Source organism: Pleurodeles waltl, chromosome 10, assembly GCF_031143425.1.
Source record: "Pleurodeles waltl isolate 20211129_DDA chromosome 10, aPleWal1.hap1.20221129, whole genome shotgun sequence".
NCBI lineage: Eukaryota > Metazoa > Chordata > Amphibia > Caudata > Salamandridae > Pleurodeles > Pleurodeles waltl.
Window position 1 is genome coordinate 520,572,886 of NC_090449.1, and position 23,816 is coordinate 520,596,701.

Sequence of the window (23,816 nt, forward strand, 5' to 3'; positions counted from 1 at the left end):
TGCTAGAGTGCTTTACATAAGGCAGGAAAACCTCACTGAAGATTTTCCAACAGTAGCCAGGATAAGACAGGGTTATGTCCTGGCTCCATTTCTCTTTTTGATTTACATCAGTGGTCTTGGGGATCACTTGATCGGGTCGGGGCGATGTCCCCAAACTCGGCACCCAGGAGAAACCAGTCCTAATCTATGCGGATGACACTGTTTTACTAGCTCGAACAGCCAATGGTCCCCAATCCCTGATGAATACTTTCCATTCTTTCATGGGGAATTTAGGCCTAGCAGATAATCGCACTCAGGCCCTCATTACAAGCTTGGCGGTATTTGGGCAAGACTGCCGTGTGAAATGGCACTACTATACCGGCAGCGGTGGTGGAATAGCGACCACTGGATTACGAGTTACAAAACACAATCTGCCAAAATACAGACACAAAACCAATACTTCCAGGCCAACCCACGGTGAATGACTGACTGATCAATTGCCATGCCCGCCACGCAGACACCATTCCAAACGTCATATTATGAATCAACCTGCAGCACAGTGGAACATGCATGGCGGACACCATAGGCGGTTCGTACCGAGGCAGAACAAAAAGGCATTGCGGAAAGTAGCTAACAGCACATTGGCTAGTTCAAATATCCCACACCAGATAACCATACACACACCACACACACCTGACCAGCCACCAAATTACCCCCTCCCCAACAATCAATAGTAACAAACCCGTGTATCCACAGCCACACCCGAGACCAAGCACACATGAAGCACAGCAAAGATCACACAGCACACATAGCACAAAGCAACACCGCATCTCACCAGCACTCACAGCCATACTCTCCCACATCACCACACACCCCTTACTCCACCAGACACGCACAACACATTCACACCCTACAACATGTCACGCCAGAAGCACCCACGGTTCACTGACAATGAATTCCAGGTCATGGTGGATGAGATCATCAGAGTAGTGCCATAGCTCATGGGAGTCCAGGTTCAACAGACATCAATAGCCAAAAAAAAAGGGAGTTATGGCAGAGGATCGTCCACAGGGTCAATGCAGTTGGCACATACCCACGCACAAGATAGGACATCAGAAAGAGGTGGAATGACCTCAGGGGGAAGGTCCGGTCCATGGCCTCCAGTCAGAGGATAGTCAGTAACAAGACCGGCAGTGGGCCCCCACCACCTCCCCTCCAGCTGACAACTTGGAAGGAGAAGGTCCTAGACATCATGTTTCCCGAGGGCAAGACTGGCATAAGCAGAGGGCTCGACACTAGTAAGTCAGCAATACTCCCCAAGCATCAACCAAACATGCGCAGCATGCAAACCCTATATTGCAACCCACCCCACTGGCCTTGTCCCAAACACCCCACGCTCCTCTTCTGCATGCCACACCACTCCAACTATCCCTGCTCACACACCCCGAATGCACAGATGTCAACCACAATGTGAAGAACCACAACTCCCACAATCCAATCCAAACCAACCCAATGTCTGCAGTGCAGTAGATGTTATTGTTAACACAGGGAAACATGTCGAGCCACTGCATGCCTACACAACAGGGACACAACAACAACAGTCACTCAACTAAAATCTACTGTATCCATCCACAGGTACCCTTGCTACTGACACCCTGCAGAGGATTCCAGGCTCAGACAGCCCTGCCCAGGATGAAGGCCCCACAGGATGACTGGATGAGGAGGATTTGCCTGGGCCATCTGGAGCCACTGGGTAGTCCACCAATGGCACACCCGCCCTGGACACACCAGAAGACCCTACCCATGTGGCAACAACACCACACCCAGACCCTGAACCCCAAATCTGTGCCCCAGGGACCCAACAATCAGAGGTGTACCCCATAGTACAGTGACCAGGGTCAATGGCACCCACCCCAGACAATGCTGGCCCTGCTGATACTGTTAGTGGGCACAGTGTGCCAGGGTACAGGCACAGAGGGCCAGGGCTAGTGGGAGGGGAACAGTGACCCACGGGTTGGGACAGCCACACCAAATGACTGCCCAGGAGGGCCTCAACCAAGTCCTGGGTGTGTACCAGCACAACCAGGATATAGTGGCCCAGATCCTCGCCACCGTGCAGGAGACACAGCAGCTGCAGGTGCAATACCATCAGGAGGCCATGCAACAGTGGCAGGCCCACAATGCCACCATAGCCTCCATTGTAGGGGTGCTCAACAACCTGACCACTGTCATGTGTGAGTCCACCACCCACCAGTAGGCCCCTACCACTGGCAACATCCCATCACAGCCCTCCACGTCAGCGGCAGCCAGTGGCATGGAGGTCCCGCCACAGGTCTCGCAGGACATCAGCATCCCTACCCCTATAGATGAGGAATCCCCATGCAAGCGAGGATGTCCAAGTAGACACCTAGTTGGACATGATGCCCAGACCAAGACCACTGCCAGGAAGTGACCCTCTCCTGAACATTCTCCCTTATGTATGACACCCTGTCAACTGCCCACTCCCATATCTCTCTCTACCCATGGCCAGCAGACTGGACCTGGACTTCCTACAGCTGGCCTTAACATTCGGATGGTCACTGTCACCACGACCCCAATCATCACCCCTCACAATTGTACATCACAAATAAACTATAACTGAGCACAGTCCATGTCTACGTGCTTGTTTGCCATGAGTGTGTATGGAACTGCCAATACATGTACAAGCGGCAACCCATCATCCAGAACATACATGGGAGGGTGACAGCAGGGGCAGCGAAATGCCAGGAGGTTAATCGTGGAGCAGGGACAACAATCACTGTAGGAGTCATAGATGCCAACTCCACACAAATGCACTATAGGAACAGGTATCCAGGGCAGATGTGCCAGACAGGTCCACAACCATATGGCCAATACCAACACACATTCACAACACATACCAACCCAATGGTCCCACCATCACAATGCCCAGTGCCAGACCTGGATCCATACCCACTGCCACCAACGACACTGTTGCCCTGCCACCCAATGTTGACTTCCATGATGGATACTTCACACATGCAACATCCCTGTATGGCACACATAGCGCTTGCAGTGGCATCTCAGGGAACTTTCCACTTACGCATTGATGACACTAGTGCACCAGCACAACACCTGCCTGACCATGGGCCTGACCTGTATACTGGGACTACCTCAGTCATGGGTACATGTGACACCCTCCCCCAACCCACCCAGAGTCTTACCTGCAACCAACACTGCCAGTGGTCACAGACAACAGGTGTCATCAGAGAGAAGGCAAACAGTTGTAGAGGACACATTCCACACAGTTTGCACATACCTGCATCTCAGCCGAAATAATTGTGAATCAGCTAAACCCCAGAGTCAGCTGCATCCTCATCATCTTCCTCTTCATCACTCCCTATGTTCCCTTCATCAGCCACTGATACAACCACCCCCTCCTCTGCATCCAGCAATGGGGTGTGATGCCTCAGGGCCAGATTGTGCAGCCACAATGATCTGGCACACGTTCTGTGGGTTGTAGAGTAGGGCACCCCCGTAGACATGCAAACACCGGAACCTGGCCTTCAGCATACTAAAGCATCTCTCAATGACCCATCAGGTACGACCGTGGGCCTCATTGTAACTGTCCTCTGCAGCTGAGGTTGGATGCCTTATGCGTGTCAGGAGCCAGTGCAGGTTGGGATAGCCAGAGTCACCTGTGTGCATAGTAGGAAGATGTATATCAGAACCAGGAGGGCAGTAAGGCAAGGACACAAGGGTGCAGTGAGCTGAGGGGCACACATATGAAGGGCTACATACCAATGAGCCGGGCCCGGTCCCTTTGGAGTGGTGCCATAAAGTGTGGGACGCTGCAGTTCCACAGGATGGAGGAATAATGCACAGAGCTTCGGTCCTTTTCTATCACCTGGGAAATGTACTCGTCTGCGAGACAAACCACCTGCACATTGACTGAATGAACGTTTTCGCGGTTTCTGTATATCTGTTCATTCCTCCTGTGTGGCACAAGAGCTAAGTGGATGCCATCAATGGCCCCAGTAACACGAGGGACTTGTGCCACAGCGAAGAATGCAGCCTTGACAGTGGGCAAATCTGCGAGTCGGGGGAACCGATGTAGTTGCACATATGTTTAATCTGGGCACACAGTACATCCCTCAAGACGGAGCTGAACATGGGCTGCGACATTCCACTTGCGATTCCCAATGTGACCTGGAAGGAGGCTGAGGCAAGGTAGTGGAGGACTGACAACAATTGCACTGTGGTAGAGATGGCATTGGGATTGCGTATGGCAGGCACCAGATCTGGATCCAACTGGGCCTCTAGTTCTATTATGGTCACACGGTTCAGGTGATAGGTCTGGATGATGTGACGCTCGTCCAGGGTGGCAAGATCAACTAGGGACCTGAACACCAGTGAATTCCTCATCCTCAACCGTGTATAGTACCTGGGAACAGGGGAGAGGGGTGTTAACATGTCATGCAGGATAGACATTTGATGCATTACATTTCACATACATCACACATTCTAAATGTGAAATGGTTGCTGCCTGTCTGCATGCATGGGACAGATGGAAGTGAGATCATCCTGCCAGTGTAACACATCATGGCAGTAGGCGGTCACGACCACCATGCTACTCACCATTGGCAGGTGAGACAGGGCCCCAGCCTTCACCCAGGAGGAGTTGGAGGGGCTTGTGGACGGGGTCCTGCCCCTCTAAGACAGTTGTATGGGGCACCAGAGCACCAGGTGAGCCCATTGTCATTGTCCTGTATGTGAGCTGCATGCATGGGGATGGGGCCCTTGGACGGTGGCAGTGCGACTGGAGCATAGACATGGGTGAGGGGTCGAGGGCTACGTTGGCCCGACGACATGTGGCTGTGGAAGTGTGATGTGAGCTGTCCACTACTGCTCCAGGAATGCCACCCTACATGACTGTGTTCTTCTGTCTGTGTCATCTATTCAGGTCAACACCCATCAGCAGAAGGGGATTTGGCGTGCCATCGCAAAGCAAATGTGGACCCTGGGGGTCCATGCCAGGCAGAGCACCCACTGCAGAAAGTGGTGGGAGGACCTGAGATGCTGGGCACAGAAGACCGCTGAGGCCCAGCTGGGGATGTCCTCCAAACGAGGGAGAGGTGCCCGTCGGACCCTGATCCCCCTAATGGCCTGCATATTGGCAGTTGCCTACCCTGAGGTGGGTGGGCGCTTGAGGGCAGCACAGCAGCCACATGGATCAGCATACCTCAACAGGCGGCTCTCCTTCTACACCCCGACCCGACAGCTTCGCTCCGCTGACCTTGCCCTAGCCACCTTCTGACCCATCCACAGAACAACCGCTGGCAGCAGATCATTCTCCCACCTCACCGACAAGACGTGGAAGACTCTTACAACCCACCTACGACAGACACAGGACCTACTTACCTTCAGGAGACACCTCAAGGCCTGTCTGTTTGATCAGTAGCAGCCCCCCCATCAGCGCCTTGAGACCCTCACAGGTGAGTAGTGTGCTTTACAAATGCTTTGATTGATTGATTGATTGTTTGAATGGGGTGAGTACTCACTGTCACTTGTGACATGTGTTACCATGAGTAGCTGTGGTGTGTGTGCTAGGTACACTGTCCATCATGGGTTGTGTCAATCTGGACAGGATTTACATCACAGGTGTAAGTGATGCCATGGTGTCAGTGGCAGTGGGCCAGACTGCTTAAATCAAAACTGTGTGGCCATCCACTTGCTATACCTTCTTACCAGCACATGGCAACTGGATCTTCTGAGCTGGGGTGTCAGGGCATTGTCATTGGTCCTAACAAACCACTGTGCCAGGGGTGTATCCATGTCCACAATCAGCTGACAGGCACTGCATGTATGGTGGGGTGGGTGCACGAAGTGGTGACAGTGCTTCTTGACATAAGCCTAGGTGGCCTGCCAACTAGCCGTGCAGGATCCTCTGGGTGTCCAGTCCTTTGCATGCCTGTATCAACAGCCACAGGTGTAGGCAGGTGCTGTGCCATAAGTGTGGGCAGGTGCTGGGTAGGTGTGGAGGGTATGACACTCGTCATGTAGAGAATTGGCTCATTCAGACCATCAGCAGTTGACATGTGCATTGTTGCAGTTTTGCCCATGGTATCACCAAGTAGTAGGATGTTTAGAGGTGGGCATCATATATAATGTAATGGCATCAAATGCTGTTTTTCTACCCTGTGTGACGGTTGTGCTGGCCATGACCAATTGTACCCTGTCTCTCCCTCCCTGTCCTCCTCTGTCTTTGTGTTTATCGGCATCATCTGGCAAAGGAGAAGGGGCACCGGTGAATGTGGTAGCTGCAGCCCACATGACCCAGGAGGCTGACACCAGCGGAGCCAAGGGGATGAATGTGACAGAGGGCTAGGGGAGTGCCATGGGGTAGACAGGATCGACAACTGCATCTTCAGATTCCTTCTCCGATGGCAGCTCCCTGGTGTTGGGGGACCCATTCTGGGACCACCCCAGCACCATCCTTGTCCGCCACCCCATACCAGCACCGCCCTCCTTGTAGCTCCCCACCCAGTTGCCCGTGCTCATTCACCCAAGAGGGTAGGTATCTCCTACGCCGCAGGCACCTCTGCTCCTGCCCCAGTCAGCCCTGCTGCCCTCAATGAGGAGGCTATTGACCTCCTGAGGTCCATCTCTGTGGGGCAGACAGCTATTGTGAATGCCATCCAGGGAGTGGCATCCCAGATGCAACAGACAAATGCGTTCCTGGCAGGAATTCACGGTGCCTTGTCTGGCCTACAGAGATCGTTTCAGCCTCTTGCCTCCTTGTTGACGGTAGCCAGTGTCCCTTCTTCTTCCGTTCCTCCTCCAGCTATCTGTCCCCACATCCCTCTCCTCTCATCCATCCAAGGCACACCTACTGACTCACACGCATCCACATCAACAGACACGGTATGCATGGACAAACATAAGCACCACAGATGCCACCACCGTCATGCACACACTCAACAAACCCTGCACAGACTCCCCACCCACCTCCCCCTCACAGTCGACACACCACTCACACCTACAGTCAGCATGATATCAGTCACTCTTCCTGCCACATGTGCCCTCACTGCCACGGTCAACACATCTTCTAACCCTCATCCATGCACCCCGTAGACCACTGGCGCAGACACCACAATTGTCAACACGCCCACATGCAGCACATCCACCATACCTGCAGACACCACCCCAACATTCACTCACACTTCCCTCGTGCCATCTCCCTTCATCTCCTCTCCACACCTCCTTCCAGTACATCTCATTGCACACACTCACCCAGCCAACAGTCCCCCAGCACACACATTTCATCCACCCAGGCACTTGCATCCATGGCACATACACACCTCACAACCATTCCCACTCCCTCCTCTCCCAAACTTTTTTCCAGTGATCTCCCATGTGTACCCAAAAAACATTTCCTGCACAAGTTTTCCATCACTGACACAGTCCCTATTCACCCAAGTGCCCTGCTACCCTTCCTATGCCCCTGCCTTCCACATCCCAATCTGCCGCTGCCCATGCCCCTCCACCACCTGCCACTTCTGCCCGTCACATCCAGTGCTCGTGCAACCGTACCCAAACACAAGCCCACTCCCTCCTTATCCCAGGCCAAGCCCACTCCCTCCACTTCCATGGCCAAGCCCATGTTCACACCCCTTGTTAAGCCCCCACCATCCAAGGGCAAGCCCAAAATGCAGCCCACTACTAAGCCCACTCCATCCATGGGCAAGCCCAGGGACCCCCCCATCTAAGGGCACCCCTAAGGGCCACCCCTCCAGGCCCAGACAAAAGGACCCGTCCTCCAAGCCAAGGACCCTCCCCACCCCCATCTCACCCCTGAGGTGCCTGCATTCCCCAATGATGCCCCTGCCCAGTGAAGGACTGCACTTTTCAATCAGAAATCAAGTTGGGCATCATCTTGTGCCCAGTGTGCTCGGGACAATAAGGATTTTGGACAGGCCCTTAGCCCTATATGTACATACATTTTATAGCTTTCCTTTTTAATATATGGTTATCATGCGGCACTACACCGTTTGTGTAGCTGTTTCCTACCTAGTCCTGGCTTTCATTCATCACGTATGTGTGGGGTTGGTGGGTATTGGTGTGTGTGTGTTGGTACCGGTGTGTGTGAGGGCACGGCTTCGCGTGTCGTGTGAGTGCTGTGTGTGTATGTACTAATGTCGTTCCCTCCAATGTGTGCTAGGCTGGTGTACTTACGGTTGGTGCCTTGGTCGCTGTTCTGGGCCTTGCAGGGCCAGGTAGAGTACCGGAAGGAGTTGCATTTCACATGCCATGGTGCCAACGAACGTGCCTGTGTACCTGAAGGTAGGTGTTTCCTTTATATTTTCATTTCGGCCAGGCTTTTGGTGGCGGTGGTTCTGCCCCGGAAATCCTGGCGGTGTGCAACCTCACAATATGGACGTGGGATGCTGCCTATCTACCAGGCTGGAGATGGGTGCTGCCTGGCGCACCAACACTTTCAATGTGGCAGGCCGAACGGTGACTTGGCTGTACTCTGCAGGTACCTTTACAGGATTGTAATATGGTGGTCTTCACTGCCGGGCCAGCGGCGGTGCAGCCACCAAATCCACCGCAGAGGTATGCTGACTGCCAAACTTGTAATGAGGGCCTAAGTCTTTTATTATGAAATGTGGACCTAAATTGATTAAGATGAGGACATTTTTACTTAAAGGGGTAGAAATTAAGAAAAAAAAACATTTTACTTACTTAAGCATTCTGGCCCTCATTAGGAGTGTGGTAGTCTCAAGACCGCCACACTTGCGATGGAAGTCAGACCGCTGCAGACAGGGTGGCCCAACCACCATATTATGACTGTGGCAGATGGGCCACAGTCCTACCGTCAGCACCGCCAGGTTGCCTCTGGTCAACAGCCTGGCGATCTCGGCGGTCGCAATCTGCCAGGGAAGCGCTGCCCTGGGGATTATGAGTCCCCTTTCTGCCAGCCTTTGCATGGTGGTGTCACCACCATGCAGAGGCTGGTGGAAAGATGGCATCCGGCCCCATGGGGGCTCCTGCGCCACCCATGCACTTAGCATGAGCAGTGCAGGGTCCCCTATGGACAGCCCAATCACCCTATTCACTGCCCAAATTACAGACAGTGAAATGTATGATGGATGCTGTGGCACCCGACGCACCACAACATTGCCGCCTGCTCGATTATGAGCCAGCGCCAATGTTGTGGTAAGTTCGCCGCTAGGCCAGCAGAAGGAAATGCTGTTTTCTCCCGCTGGCCCAGCAGAAAACTCCTACTAGAGAGGCCAGCATACTGCCAACACTGGTGGTATGCTGGCTAAAGCGGCTTTGGTGGTCTTTAAAAAAGACCGCTGAAGCCGTAATGAGGGTCACGGTTTGATATTGATCTTAACTTGAGGTATTTATTGAAGATAAGGGTAATGCAGTTTCAGAAGTGCATAGATTCTGTTTTTAGGTTTTTAAAAAGGTTGGGCCACAAACCTGTAAGAGAATTACTGTGTATATATATATATATATATATATGTATATATGTATATATATATATATATATATATATATGAGCATGTTTGTGTCCATTGCTTCATTTGGAGCGGTATTAGACCTGACAGCCTTAGGGTGGTCACCCCTAACTTTTTATCTGCCTCCCTCCACTTTTTGGACACTGTTTTTGCTGGTTTTGGGACTCTGCACACTTAACCACTGCTAACGATTGCTAAAGTGCATATGCTTTCTCCCTTAAAACATGATGACATTGGATCATACCCAATTGGTTTAATTAATTTACTTATAAGTCCCTAGTAAAGTGCACTATATGTGCCATGGGCCTGTAGATTAAATCCTGCTAGTGGGCCTGCAGCACTGCTTGTGCCACCCACATAAGTAGCCCCTTAACCATGTCTCAGGCCTACCATTGCAAGGCCTGTGTGTGCAGTTTCACTGCCAATTTGAATTGGCATTTAAAAGTACTTGCCAAGCCTACAACTACCCTTTTTCTACATATAAGTCACCCCTAAGGTAGGTCCTAGGTAACCCTTAGGGCAGGGTGCTGTGTAGACAAAAGGCAGGACATGTGCCTGTGTAGTTTGCATGTCCTGGTAGTGTAAAACTCCTAAATTCGTTTTGCACTGCTGTGAGGCCTGCTGCTTTCAGAGGCTAATATTAGGGCTACCCTCATATACTGTTTAAGTGGCAGCTTCTGATCTGAAAGGAGTAACATGGTCATATTTAATATGGCCAGAATGGTAATTCAAAATCCTGCTGACTGGTGAAGATTGATTTAATATTAGTATTTCAGAAATGCCACTTTTAGAAAGTGAGCATTTCTCTGCACTTAATTCCTTCTCTGCCTTACAATCCACGTCTGGCTAGGTTTAGTTTACAGCTCCCTTGTGCATTCACTCATACAAACCCCAAACACAGGAGGCTCAGTCACACTTGCATACATCTGCATTTTGAATGGGTCTTCCTGGGCTGGGAGGGTGGAGGGCCTGAAACTTACATGTCAAAGGAAAGTAGCCTGCCGTCACACAAAGGACTGCCACACCTCCTACTGGGACCCTGGCAGACAGGATGGAACTAAAAGGGGACCTTGTGCACATCTAAGCCACTCTTTGAAGTCCCCCCCACTTCAAAGGCACATTTGGGTATTTAAACAGGGCTTCTGCCCCTACCAACTCAGACACTTCCTGGAGAAGAAACCCTGAACCAGAACCTGCAACCTTCGAAGAAGAACTGCCTGGATGCCCAAAGGACTCACCTGACTGCTTGCTGAGAAGGATTGCTGCCTTGCTATTGCCCTGCTGCCTTGTTGCTCTCTGGCTGTGCTGACAAGTGCTCTCCAAGGGTTTGGATAGAGCTTGCCTCCTGTTCCCGGAAGTCTCAGAACCAAAAAGACTTCATTCCTGTGAGAAGAACTCCCTGTGCGGCGAAAATTGACGTGCAGCCTGCAAGGAACGTCGCATAGCCTGCTTTGCAGACAGTAAATCACTGCACACTGAACCGTAATGATGCAGCCCGACTTCTCAAGGAGAACACAGCACCAGCGCAACGACTGAAATTCGACGCACAACCCACTTGATCGAAGCAAAGCCTAGCCGGAACAACGCAGCCCGACTTCCTTAGAGGAATCGACACAGTGCCTGCTGTGCTGTAGAAATTTCCACACAATGCCTACCGGATCGATGCAGCCCCTGTGACTTCGTCCTGTAAGCCCCGGATTTCAAAGCATCGTCCCCAGGTTGTCAAAAAAAACCACAACCCGAAGAGGATCCAAGTCCGATGGCCAGAAATCTATACAAAGCCTTCCCTGCATGAAAAATAAATGTCGCATCGTCGTGTTCGGCAGTAGAAATCAACGCACACCTCCCTGTTTTCCACGCATCTCCTCATCTGCGGTTCCTTGTGAAGATTTTGAACGCAAACCAGGTACTTTGTGCTTGCAAGAGACATTTGTTGCTTTTAAGAGACTAAAGACACTTTACATCATTTTCACAGTGATATTTCAAAATATACTCATTGCATCTCAATTGTTTTGACCTGCATCTTACTAGATAAATATTATGTATTTTTCTAAACACTGTGTGGTGTATTTTTGTAGTGTTGTACTGTGTTATTGCATGATTTATTGCATAAATACTTTACACATTGCCTTCTAAATTAAGGCTGACTGCTCAGTGCCAAGCTACCAGAGGGTGGGCATAGGATAATTTGGATTGTGTGTGACTTACCCTGACTAGAGTGAGGGTCCTTGCGAGGACAGGGAGTAACCTGACTGCCACCCAAAGACCCCATTTCTAACAAGCGGGTATCTGGGGTTATATTAATTGCACTCCTTTGAAGACTGTACAGAACAGTGAGCCGGGGAGTGGTACTAAACCTGAGACAATATCAGCAGCATTTCCAGCAACCCCAAATATTTTTGTTGTTCTTTGGTCAGTACTGTCTGCGCTAACTTTAGTGAAATACTACAGATTTTTTCAAGCAAGCGTTAATGGTTCAAACTGCATGTACCAGGATGCAAGGGGCGAACTCGACTGGAATGTTAGGCAGTGTGCTCCCAATCGGACTTCAAGAACAAGTTTAAATGAAGGTGGTTGGAAACCTTGCAGTCTACAGCTATATCATTCTGCCATAATGAGGTGCGGTTGACCCTTTTAGAGGATCTTATTAAAATGCAGCCTCTTCTGTTATGGTCATGAATCTGGAAGAATCCAGAGGTCCATCTGAGAAAACTTATTCTGGAAGATTGTATGAAGTTGGACGATGCTTCAGAAATTCTGTGGTTAGATTCTGTCGGGACGTGTTTTTGAGAGGCTGGGGACCCCTGCAGGTTATCTCAAGCCCCATGGCCTTCTGTATAGCCCCACAAGCAAATTGAAAGGGCTCTTTTCAAAATTGATGTGTAGGACACACAGGTAAGTTGGTAGTGAGGGAGGGTGAGGTCAAACTGGGGTTATGTCAGCATGACCTGCACTTTATTTGCAAGTTGTTGGAAATTAATGCCACAAGTTTCTATTAACAAGAATCCGACTCAATACACTACATTTCTTATTGGCTTTCTCTAATAGAGTGACGTGGTTTTTAAACTTGACCCCTTGTCACTGTGAAGTCACACCCGATCAATCTACTCTCCATTTAACTTTATTCTGCACTTTTTATTCATTTGAAAGAAGGCATTTTTTTGCACCCTCAATAGCAGGAAGTTGGCCTCTGATCTCACACAGTCGCTTTTGACTACTTGCAGGGATTGAGCAACGAGGATGTAATTGTGGCAGTTTTCAATTTTATTATAAGTATTTTAAGAATCAGCTCTATTTATTATTAATTTTGCACCATGTAAGTTTTTAAGGTTTCATTGTCTGACAGTTGTTTTGTTTTAATGTAACTTTTTTATGGCTTATTATAGCCACATAAAGTATATTTGCTTGATTGATTGCTAATGCTGATGTAATGCAAGGTTTGAAATAGTAATCAAGCACAACCCACTTAAAATGAATCCAAAAGCTAGCAAAAAGCGTTATATGAGAAGCACAATAAATGAGCCCAGCTCTGAAAAATCATGAAAGGGAGGATCATGAAGATTGAAAACACAATGTATTTCCATGAGTGAATAAAACATGTATGTAACATGATTTAAAACTATACTCATTATTCTTTGCAAACCAACCACATACTTCTAGACTACAGAGCAAAATAGCTGTGTGCCGTACCTGGAAGCTCCTAACATAGAGGTTTACTTCCTAAACGTATCTGAATATTACAAAATACATTGTTTTTATTCAAACCTGTTTTTGTAATCTAGCAATAGCTCAGCTTAATTCATGTACTTGTCATTATACACATTTTTATACATTTCTACATGAACTTTCAAATGCATTTCACATATTGCATTCCCATTACAAGATGGCCACCACCCGCAGCTGGCTTTAGTGCTGGTGGCGCCCTGTGTGACAGTATTTTATGGTGCCCCCTACCCCATAATCTTCTCCTCTGATTCCCGCAGTACCACCTTGCAAATGTGCCCTTCATCTCTCCATAGCCCCCTTTCCATATACATTCATTTGTTTTAAATCGCTTGTAAAGGCTGGCTTAATATATCCACTCAGCTATCAACAGAAAATATAGTTCTGTTCTTTGCAGCAGGCATCTACTCTACTTTATGGCGAGTCAAAGCTGCTGCTAGACAAAACTCGCATCTCTCGCCCTAGCAGGAACATTTATCACAAAGAGGTATCTTGACACTTTATTTTTTTCATGAAGGCTGGACACACAAGGAACTTTTCAGTAGGTGCTTTTAAATCGCAAGTTCCATAAGTCATTGCTGAACACAGCGCCCCCAAATCCAGGTCAGCTCCCCATGCATCAGCACTATTCGCACCACCCTAAAGCCGGCCCTGCCACCACCCTACCATTGCTTGATATCCCTTTTTTCTGCATGGCTGACTAAATAAAGACCTTCTTCACACTATTTATCCAGCTGCCTGTCAAACTGTATATCATCTCTACTATTCACTCTGTGGCCAGCTAAACAGCAGAGACTATATCCCATTATGCCTGTCGCCAGGAAATAGCGGAAATGATGTACTATTTGGCAGCTGGTTGGGTAATTAGCCACTTCCTTTCTTTATACAGCAGCACCTGGAACCATTTCCCTGAATCATTATGCCACACATTCCTACTAGGTAACAGCCCTAGATTGGCATTTGCTGCTCACATAGTATATATTTTGTGTCATATAGGAGTTAGTTTATCCAGCCTCTTCAGATTCTCATCTCTTTTCTCTGTGTCCCCGTAGCCTTTACAAGAGACTTCCCACTATCCTACATGCCTTTAATTTATACATTTTTATACTACTTTCACTTTAGCTACCGTAATACCTGCAAAGAACCATGGCTGCCCATAACTTATGTTAAAGAGTCTTATTCCCTTACTAGTGCTGCAATCCTTTTCTGACCTCCTTTAGAATTTTTATTGCTTGCATCCATTTAATAATTAGTGATAAAGGTGTATCCCTTCAATCTCGGTGATAATTGAAAATGCACTGTGAAGTTTCTAACGTTGCAAAAGAACAGTAAAGAGAATTCAAAAAAATATACAACTAGTTGCAGACCAACTTAGTTTTTCTACAAATCAAGAGTGTTCTTGTAAATTCTCACTGTTTAGAGTACACAAACCTCGCACCACTGAAAATTATTCAATCGCCTCAAGTGCCCCAAATAATCCAGTCATCAACTGCCAAGGAAAACGAATCACCACTGCTGGGAGCAAATAAATACGGAGCGCAGATCTATGTTTCTAGTGGGAGCCACAGAATGTAAGAGACAGATAGCATTATGGGACTTGTGGTCCTGAAAATGCTTTCCAGACGTTCTAGTCAGTGTGTCCATCACTCAGCACAGGACCAATCTAATGGAGTAATCTGTGCCACTAGGGGCTATGACAATCAATTTTACAACAGTGCCCATGCAATGGGGTGAATGTTCTGCCGTTGGCTTGTGGAATTGGACCGCAATTAGCATAGGCCACGACAACACTGCATTCTAGGAGAACTATCCCATTTCAGTCTGTCCAAGGCATACTAAGCAACGCCTTTGCGCTGCATCAGATGGGCACAACCTCAAAAGATTGCTTCACAGTGACACTGGAATACCACAATGCACCATATACCCTAGAAACTATGCCAACAGGGATGCCGAGTCATAGTGGGGTATGCCCCTTCCTATTTAAGAGATGCGACCATCACTACCTATTCCTCTGCCAGGATCGCAATGCAAGGCCACCAAAAGGGATAGTAATCCTTCACATTTCATTGCTGTAGGAGGCTGGCCTGGCTTGTAGTGGGTACCAAGGTACTAACACCTCATACCTGGTCCCGTTAACCTTTATTAGTAGAGTGTAGTAGTGTTCTAGCAGCTTAGGCTGATAGAGGTAGCTATATATCATAGCAGCCAAGGCTGAACTAGGAGACATGCAAAGCTCATGCAATACCACTTGTTTCAAATAGGTACCATATCATAAGAAAGACAATACTCATAGTTACTAAAAATAAAGGTACTTTATTTTAGTGACATTGTGCTAAACATATCTCAGAGGATATACTCCCTTAGGAGGTACGTAAAATACACAAAATATAAACAAATAACCAAATCAGGTAAGTAAAACAGTCAGAAAGTAGTGCAAACACTGTAGAATACAATAGGATGCAATAGGCCTAGTGGCAACACAAACCATATACTAAGAAAGTGAAATGCGAACCACAAATGGACCCCTAACCTAGTGTAGTGTGTAGAGGGTTGCTGGGAGTGTAAGAAAACACTAAGAGTGTAAAAGGTACCCCACCCCAAGACCCTTGAAAGTAGGAGTAAAGTACTACTATTTCCCCATAAACATACTAAAGTTGTGATAAAGGATTTTGCAAAGACCACAACAGGCTGCAAGCCACTGAAGACGGATTCCTGGACCTGAAGACATGCAAAGGAAGGGGACCAAGTCCAAGAGTCGCTAAAGTGTCCAGGGAGGGCAGGAGCCCACTAAACCCTGGATGAAGGTGCAAAATGGCTGCCTCCGGTTGGAAGAAGCTGCATGTTTTTAAACAACGAAAGGAGTTAGGAATTTCTTCTTTGTGCAGAAGATGTCCCACGGCGTGCTGGAGGTTGCAGAGTTGTTTCCTTGGCAAAATACCACAAACAAGCCTTGCTAGCTGCAAGAGTCACGTTTAAAGAAAAAGGGTGCTACCTGGGCCCAGGAAGGACCAGAATGTTGCCACTTGGGAGAGGAGACAAAGGGAGCCCTCAGCAATGTAGAGAGCCCTAGGACAGGAGGGAAGCACCCGCAGAAGCCCTTGAACATGGGTTCAAGAAGTCTGAATACGGTGGTCGTCTTGACACTTCAAAAGAAGGTCCCACGACACCGGAGATCATCTCAGGGAGCTGAGCATCAAACGACGGAGTGCTGGGGACCTGACTCAGCTGTGCATGCAAGATTTCTTGGAAATTTGCACAGAAACCCTTGTAGCTGCAGATCACGCGGTGCACAGGATTACTGTCTGGAGAGGGGAGGCAAGGACTTACCTTCTCCAAATTTGGAAAATTGGACCATTGGACCGTCTGGGTCACTTGGGTCCACCACCTGTGTTCCAGGGGCCACGCTTGTCTCTATGAGAGGGGACCCAGAGTACCAGTGAAGCTGAAGTTTGGTGCCTGCTGAAGCAGGGGGAAGATTCCGTCGACCCACAGGAGATTTCTTCGTGGTTTCCAGTGCAGGGTAAAGGCAGGCAGCCCCCAGAGCATGCACCACCAGGAAACAGTCGAGAAAGCCGGCAGGATTAGGCTCTACAATGTCCCTGGTAGTCTTCTGGCTACTTTGTTGCAGTTTTGCAGGCATCCTGGAGCAGTCAGCGGTCAATCCTTGACAGAAGTCGAAGAGAGAGGAACCCTGATGAATTCTTGCAAGTCGTAATCTGAGGAAAAGCCCACAGGAGAGACCCTAAATAGCCCTCATAGGAGGATTGGCCACCTAGTCAGGTATGCACCTATCAGGAGGGGTCTCTGACATCACCTGCTGGCACTGGCCACTCCGATGCCTCCAGAGTGTATGCACACCTCTGGAAACAAGATGGCAGAGGTCTGGGACACACTGGAAGAGCTCTGGGCATGGTGATGGACAGAGGAGTGGTCACTCCCCTTTCCTTTGTTCAGTTTCGTGCCAGAGCAGGGACTGGGGTTCCCGGAACTGGTGTAGACTGGCGTATGCAAGGAGGGCACCATCTGTGCACTTCAAAGCATTTCCAGAGGCTGGGGGAGGCTACCCCTCCCCAGCCTGTAACACCTATTTCCAAAGGGAGAGGGTGTAACACCCTCTCTCAGAGGAAATTCTTTGTTATGCCTTCCTGGGACTGGGCTGCCCATACCCCAGGAGGGCAGAATTCTGTCTGTGGGGTGGCAGCAGCTGTAGCTGCAGAGAAAACCCCAGAGAGCTGGTTTGGCAGTTCTGGGGGGGGTCCATAGTGGAGACCCCAGGATGCATGGAATTTGCTCCCCAATACTAGATTTGGAATGGGGAACAATTCCATGATCTTAAACATGTTACATGGCCATATTCGGAGTTACCTTTGTGAAGCTACATATAGGTATTTACCTATATGAAGTGCACACATGTAATGGTTTCCCCGCACTCACAAAGTTCGGAGAAATGGCCCTGAACTATGTGGGGGCACCTTTGCTAGTGCATGGGTGCCCACACACTTAGTAACTTTGCACCTAACCTTCAGCAAGTGAAAGTTAGACATATAGGTGACTTATAAGTTACTTAAGTGCAGTGCAAAATGGCTGTGAAGTAATGTGTGCGTTATTTCACTGAGGCTGCAATGGCAGTCCTGTGTAAAGGTTTGTCTGAGCTCCCTATGGGCGGCAAAAGAAATGCTGCAGCCCATATGGATCTCCTGGAATCCCAGTACTCTGGGTACCTAGGTACAATATACTAGGGAATTATAAGAGTGTTCCAGTATGCCAATTGAAATTGGTAAATGTAGTCACTAGCCTATAGTGACAAATTTAAAGGCAGAGAGAGCATGAGCACTGAGGTTCTGATTAGCAGAGCCTCGGTGACACAGTTAGGCACTACACAGGTATACACATTCAGGCCACAAATTATGAGCACTGGGGTCCTGGCTAGCAGGATCTCAGTGACACAGTAAAAACACACTGACACACACTCTAAAACAGGCTAAAAGTGGGGGTAACAATGCTAGAAAGAGGCTACCTTCCCACAATTGCACACTGGTAAAACTACCACATCACAATGGTCAGTCGTCTGCATGCTTTGGAATTCATCCCAGCTCACTATACTACAACCTATGGAGACCAACTAAGCACACTTTATGGAATCCTCACGGCACTAATCATCCACGCTGCACTGCTTCTTTTGAGGCACTACCAGTCATGCCCTTTTGCATCATAGAGACCATAATCCAACAATAAGTGGTGAATCCTCCAAACATGCGTCCACTGAACAGCAGCTTCAAGGTAGTTACCATTCGCACCGCCCTATACTTTAGTCACCAACCCATCACAGGTGTCTCTGATGTGTTAATTTACATACTGGAGACAGTAACCCACTATATTGCCTCATTTCAGAAGTCAGGGCAGAGCTGAAATGAGATATGAACGTGATGCACTTCATGAAGCAATGGAGGCATACAATATTCTCCATATAGTTGAACGAACTGCACTTAAAAGAAGTGCCATCATATTTTCTAAAAATGTGCTGCAGCATGTTATTAGAAAGGTAGATGGAGTATCAGAAGAGGATTAATAGGACCCTGAAATTTTTGGTTCAGTTAGACCCCTTGTATTTTACAGAATAATGTCTCCTGAATGCGCAATATAGTGAACAACTCCTACTGCATGTGCAATGTATATCATCTATCGTATGATACTCAAATTAGTTATGCCCTATCCTTCGTATACAGCAACAGACTATCATTTTTCAGGTTCTAATACCTTAGTGACGTAGATAATATATTACTGTCCAACACAATATAAAAACTAGACACAGGCGAAATGTAATTTGCGCTGGCATAATCTCTTGTCATTTCTGGCATTTCACTTGACAATTCCTACAAGAAATGTCTGATGTTATGCCATTACCCAATGTTGCATAATTGAGACTTCATTCGAATAAAAATCCTATTGTGGGAACAGAGGAAGAACACAACAACCGTAGTGCGAGCGACTGTTTTTTGGACATGAGGACACATTTTGCACTAATGTCGAACCGACATTTCACGTAATAACACAGAATTTTGGGTATTTTTTGGCCATTTTGCATAATTTCAACAATTAATTTTGCTCAGGCCTCATTTTTACAATATATTTATACGGGTGCTCGATCAAAAAATGGTGTTGCAAAGTGGTTTTAGCAGTGCTAATTACTCTCAATGCAAAAACTATTTGTTTTGTGCCAAAAGTAGAAGTGAGCAAGTGCCAGTCACCAACAATATAAGCAAAAGGGGCGTAACAGGCAAGGGGACAGAAAAAAGCAAATCCTCATAAATTTGTATCCAAAGTCAGCTCTACTAAAATAGGGTGACAGGAATTTGCCTGAAAAACTGATGCCTAATGAGACCAGACACACAAAAGGGGTTAGAAGAATATTGTATAGTATCCCTAGGTGCAAAATGTGTAAGTAGTGCAAAATCTATGCACTTAGGGCCAGATGTAGGAAGCCTTTTGCACCTCACAAACTGCGAAAAATGCAATTTGCGAGGCGCAAAAGGCCAAACGCGATGCACAACCACAAATTGCAAGTCAGTACCGACTCGCAATTTGAGGCTGCGACTCGCAAATAGGAAGAGGTGTTCCCTTCCTATTTGCGACCGCATCGCCATGCTGAGTTGCTTTGGGTCCGCGAATGCAGTCACAAACCAACTCGCAGTTACCATCCACTTGAAGTGGATGGTAACTCATTCGCAAAAGGGAAGGGATCCCTATGGGACCCCTCCCCCTTTGTGAATGCCAATAAAAATATTTTTTCAGAGCAGGCAGTGGTCCTATGGACCACTGCCTACTCTGAAAAAACTGAAACCAAATGGTTTTGGATTTTTTTCTTTTTGCAGCTCGTTTAAGGAAAACGGGCTGCAAAAAGAAAAAAAAAATGCTTTATTAAAAAAGCAGTCACGGACATGGTGGTCTGCTGTCTCCAGCAGGCCACCATCCCTGTGAGTGCATGGACTCGCTATGGGGTCGCAAACTGCGACCCACCTCATTAATATTCATGAGGTGGGTCTTTGTGACCCCATAGCGAGTCGCAGAAGGTGTCTGAGACACCTTTCTGCATTACATTTTGCGAGTTGCAAATTGCGAGTCGCTATTACTCGCAATTTGCAACTCGCAAAATGTTTTTTTGCTACATCTGGCCCATAGTCTCTGGAACAACATCTCCATACCCATCCGCACCACCACAGTGCTGCTTCATTTCAAGAAAGAGCTGATGAATCACCTCTTCAAAGAGCACTACATCACAATGTATTAACACTCCACAATCCAGCTTTGTCTCCGATTTCATGCATGTTTTTGACTCTGTAGAACACTCTTCTGCCATTTAGCTCGGTCCCCACTGTAGAAATACCATAGCCATACAGACATATAAAATTACACATTTTATGCATGTTAGCCTTAAGCAGCTTTCCCCTGAAGGTTTTGGGGAAAGTTGTACCTTTTGTACAAATGTTTTCCAGGGGTCCACCTCTTTGCCTTTGTAGGTTGTCCCTTAGCTCAATGCCAAAGCCTACTTTTACAAATATTTTGCATCAGGATTGAGTCACTTTTTTTAAACTGCCCGATGCTAAATCCTTTTTGGTTATTTTAAATCAACGCAGATGTCGGTTAAGTTGCTTTAAAAAAAGTGTTGTGTTGCCCTGTGTTACCTTGTGTGAGTGATGCATTCTTTAGGTCGGGCATGGATTTTGAAGCAAACCAATGTGTTCAAATATGGCTTTGCCCAAAACGGTGCACCTACCCGCCGTTGCTTGTGTAATGAGGGGAAATATCTTTATTTCTCATTGTTATTTCCTCTTTGCATGTGAGCTGCATTCTGAAACACACATACAAAGAGAAAAAGGTCTCAAAGAATAGTTTTTGTGCAGGAAGTTACTCCGTCCTATGCAGAAAACTATAATTACCATAAAGCACTCAGCACTGCACTATGGCTGCCTGGATTGGGGCCAGGCAGCCATAAGTGCACCAGTGCAAAGAGAGAGCAGAGGTGCCCCATTTCTTTGAAGATACGTCACAGTTCTGTTCTAACCCTTTCCCTCAACGCAGTGCAGTAAACACTTTCTGCGCTGCCTTGTATGACATCTTGGTAAATATGCCCTAAAGGTCTGCTCTTTTGGCGCAGGTGTGGCCAATTACATCATCGCTACATGAATCTTGCTACATTTGGCGCTTCTTTATTTTTTACGATTTACACAGTGTAGAGCTACTCATGTTCACGCAAGCGGCACTGAGTACATTTAAATCTGGGCATAAATCATTAGCCACCCCTTTTATGGATAGCAAAATATCTTATAGTATGCTTGTCGCTAAACATGAAGGTCTATATTAAATAATGAATATTTGAATTTTTTTGTAATGTGCCAAAGGCATCAAGTTTCCTAAACTCATTTACATTTTCTTACCAGCCAGACTTCAGGAAAAAGGAGTCTGAAAACTGACCCTTTGGCAGAAAAGTTTAGAAGTTCAATAGCGTCAGAGATCAGCTGAAACTGTTTGCTGGTAACGGGATGCGTCGGAAGGGGCACAGAGGAGTCAGGTAACACCACGCAGAGCAGCAACGTGAGTTTCAGCCAACCGTCCATCTCTGCCAGTCTTTCTTTCTTTCTGCTTGTTAACAATTTGGAGAGCGCGTTTTATGCACTGACCGATTTCTCTTTTTTGAAAAAAAATCTTGCTCAATAATGTTTCACGTTGTGTCACCAACCGAAAAGAAACATTGTTTGATTTTTTTTTCTTCAGGTTAATAGTCTGTAGAAATTCCAGTTTCAGGGGAAGGCTGATTTTGTGCCCGAAAAGAGTAAAGGGTAAAGAATGACCATTCACCTACTCCTTGAGTGACAACTTAATTCCAGGTCATTATGGACACTGTCTCGAGTGCTGAATGTTTCATCTACTAATTATTGTTTTCAGATGTGGGAGAGTTCAATATAAGCAAAATAACACTACACATCCCAGAATGCATTGTTATCACCCAAATGTTGAGGACATGATATGGTGTCATTAATAACCAGGATGACGGTAAAAATTCTGGTGTTCTGGATGCCATGCTCTTCAATTAAACCACTTATGAGAGTATTTCTAGTACATCTGGCCTTTCTTAAAATAGGTTTTGGGGATCTTCGTAGATTTCTGCTTTCAGTACTCATGTAGTTTAATTCGTTTAAAAAGGACTAGTAGGTTATTCTTCTGGGTCTTTTTTATTAGAGTTGGTGTCTTGGTGCTTTTGAGTACTTCATTCCTAGATGACACTCTCACTCTCCCATTCTCTCTACTTCTCATGAACACACTTGCAAGCGCCAGGCACAGTTCAGTTGCGGAATACAACCAGAGGATGCAACTTATTCCTGCTTTGACACAGGACACTTTAGAGCTCAAGGTGGGTAGTGGTAAAGGTAATATTAGGATGTAACGTAGTAAGGGTAATTTTAGGGCTCAGGGGTGGGTACTGGTAAAGGGTGTCAAAGGTCATTTTAGGGATTAGGGGTGGGTAATTGCAGGAAATTGTGTTACTGGTTGAAGGAGTTAAACCTTACTCAATCAGCAACCACAATTCCTGTCAGGGTGAACTCATAAGCAACTCCAAATTAACTTGTGCTCAACCCTCTGGTAGCTTGGCACAAAGCAGTCAGACTTAACTTAGAGCAAATCTGTAAAATATGTAGGCAGCATTTTGAACAGAGACTAAAATGCAATGCATTATTTGAGACCAAAGTAAAACAAAATCCAGTCACTAGGAACGGAGCTATTCAATGTAAAAGATGTAAATAAAAAATAGTGCCTAAAAGCACAAAACACCAACTGTGGTTATATGTAAGGGTGCAAAGAATTGGTGCAGTTTAATTCCCAAGAATTCCATGGAATTACATAAAATGTTCACAGAATTCCATCAAGGGGTAAATTTGAAGTGTGCACCACTCAGTACTATTACATAACTATGTAAGTGCACCCAGGGGTATCTACACCAGTGCTAACCCCTCAGTGCCCTTACATACTTATGTGAGGGCACTGAAGGGTATGCAGTACTCCTTGGTGCCCTTATGTATGTATGGAGGGGCATCAAGGGGTATCCACTCCAGTGCATACGCCTCTGTGCCCTTGCATATATATGCAAGTGCACCAAGGCATATGCACTGCAGTGCAGTGCATACCCCTCGGTCCCCGTACATAAGCATGTAAGGGGATCAAGGGGTATCCACTCCAGTACATACCACTCAGTGCCCTTACATACCCCTTGGCACCTTTACATAAGTATGTAAGGGCCTGAGGTGTATTCACTGATGTGGAGTGGTCCTTAAACAGGACTGGAGAAGGGAGCAGGCCCTCTGTGTTTAAAAGCCACTGCAGATTAAACTTTTTCTGCAGTGGTTTTTAAACATATTGGGTTAACAATATGCAGCAGAGTGGCAGAATTTAATCAGTAATTCTTCGGTACAAGAGTCATGTGGAATTACAAACTACTTCCAATTCTCGCTGTGGAAATAATTTTTCCTCCCAGGCCTAGCTATCATGTTGTTACAGACTGGGACAAACTCACAAGCTCAGGTCGACCGCCAT

At 47.2% G+C, this 23,816-nt stretch overlaps 1 protein-coding gene across 2 annotated transcripts in view; it reads right to left on the reverse strand.

Moving 5' to 3' along the window:
* Positions 1-21,866, reverse strand: part of LOC138261693 (cathelicidin-related peptide Pt_CRAMP2-like) — a 118,384-nt gene extending 96,518 nt beyond the window's left edge. Inside the window, exon 1 of one of the 2 annotated variants that reach the window (XM_069210953.1) lies at positions 21,665-21,866. In XM_069210953.1, the coding sequence (XP_069067054.1) occupies positions 21,665-21,844 (180 nt within the window). In that variant the 5' untranslated portion in view covers positions 21,845-21,866. The remainder of the gene's footprint in view (positions 1-21,664) is intronic. The other variant, XM_069210954.1, reaches the window with a different exon arrangement.
* Between the last annotated feature and the right edge of the window lie 1,950 nt (positions 21,867-23,816).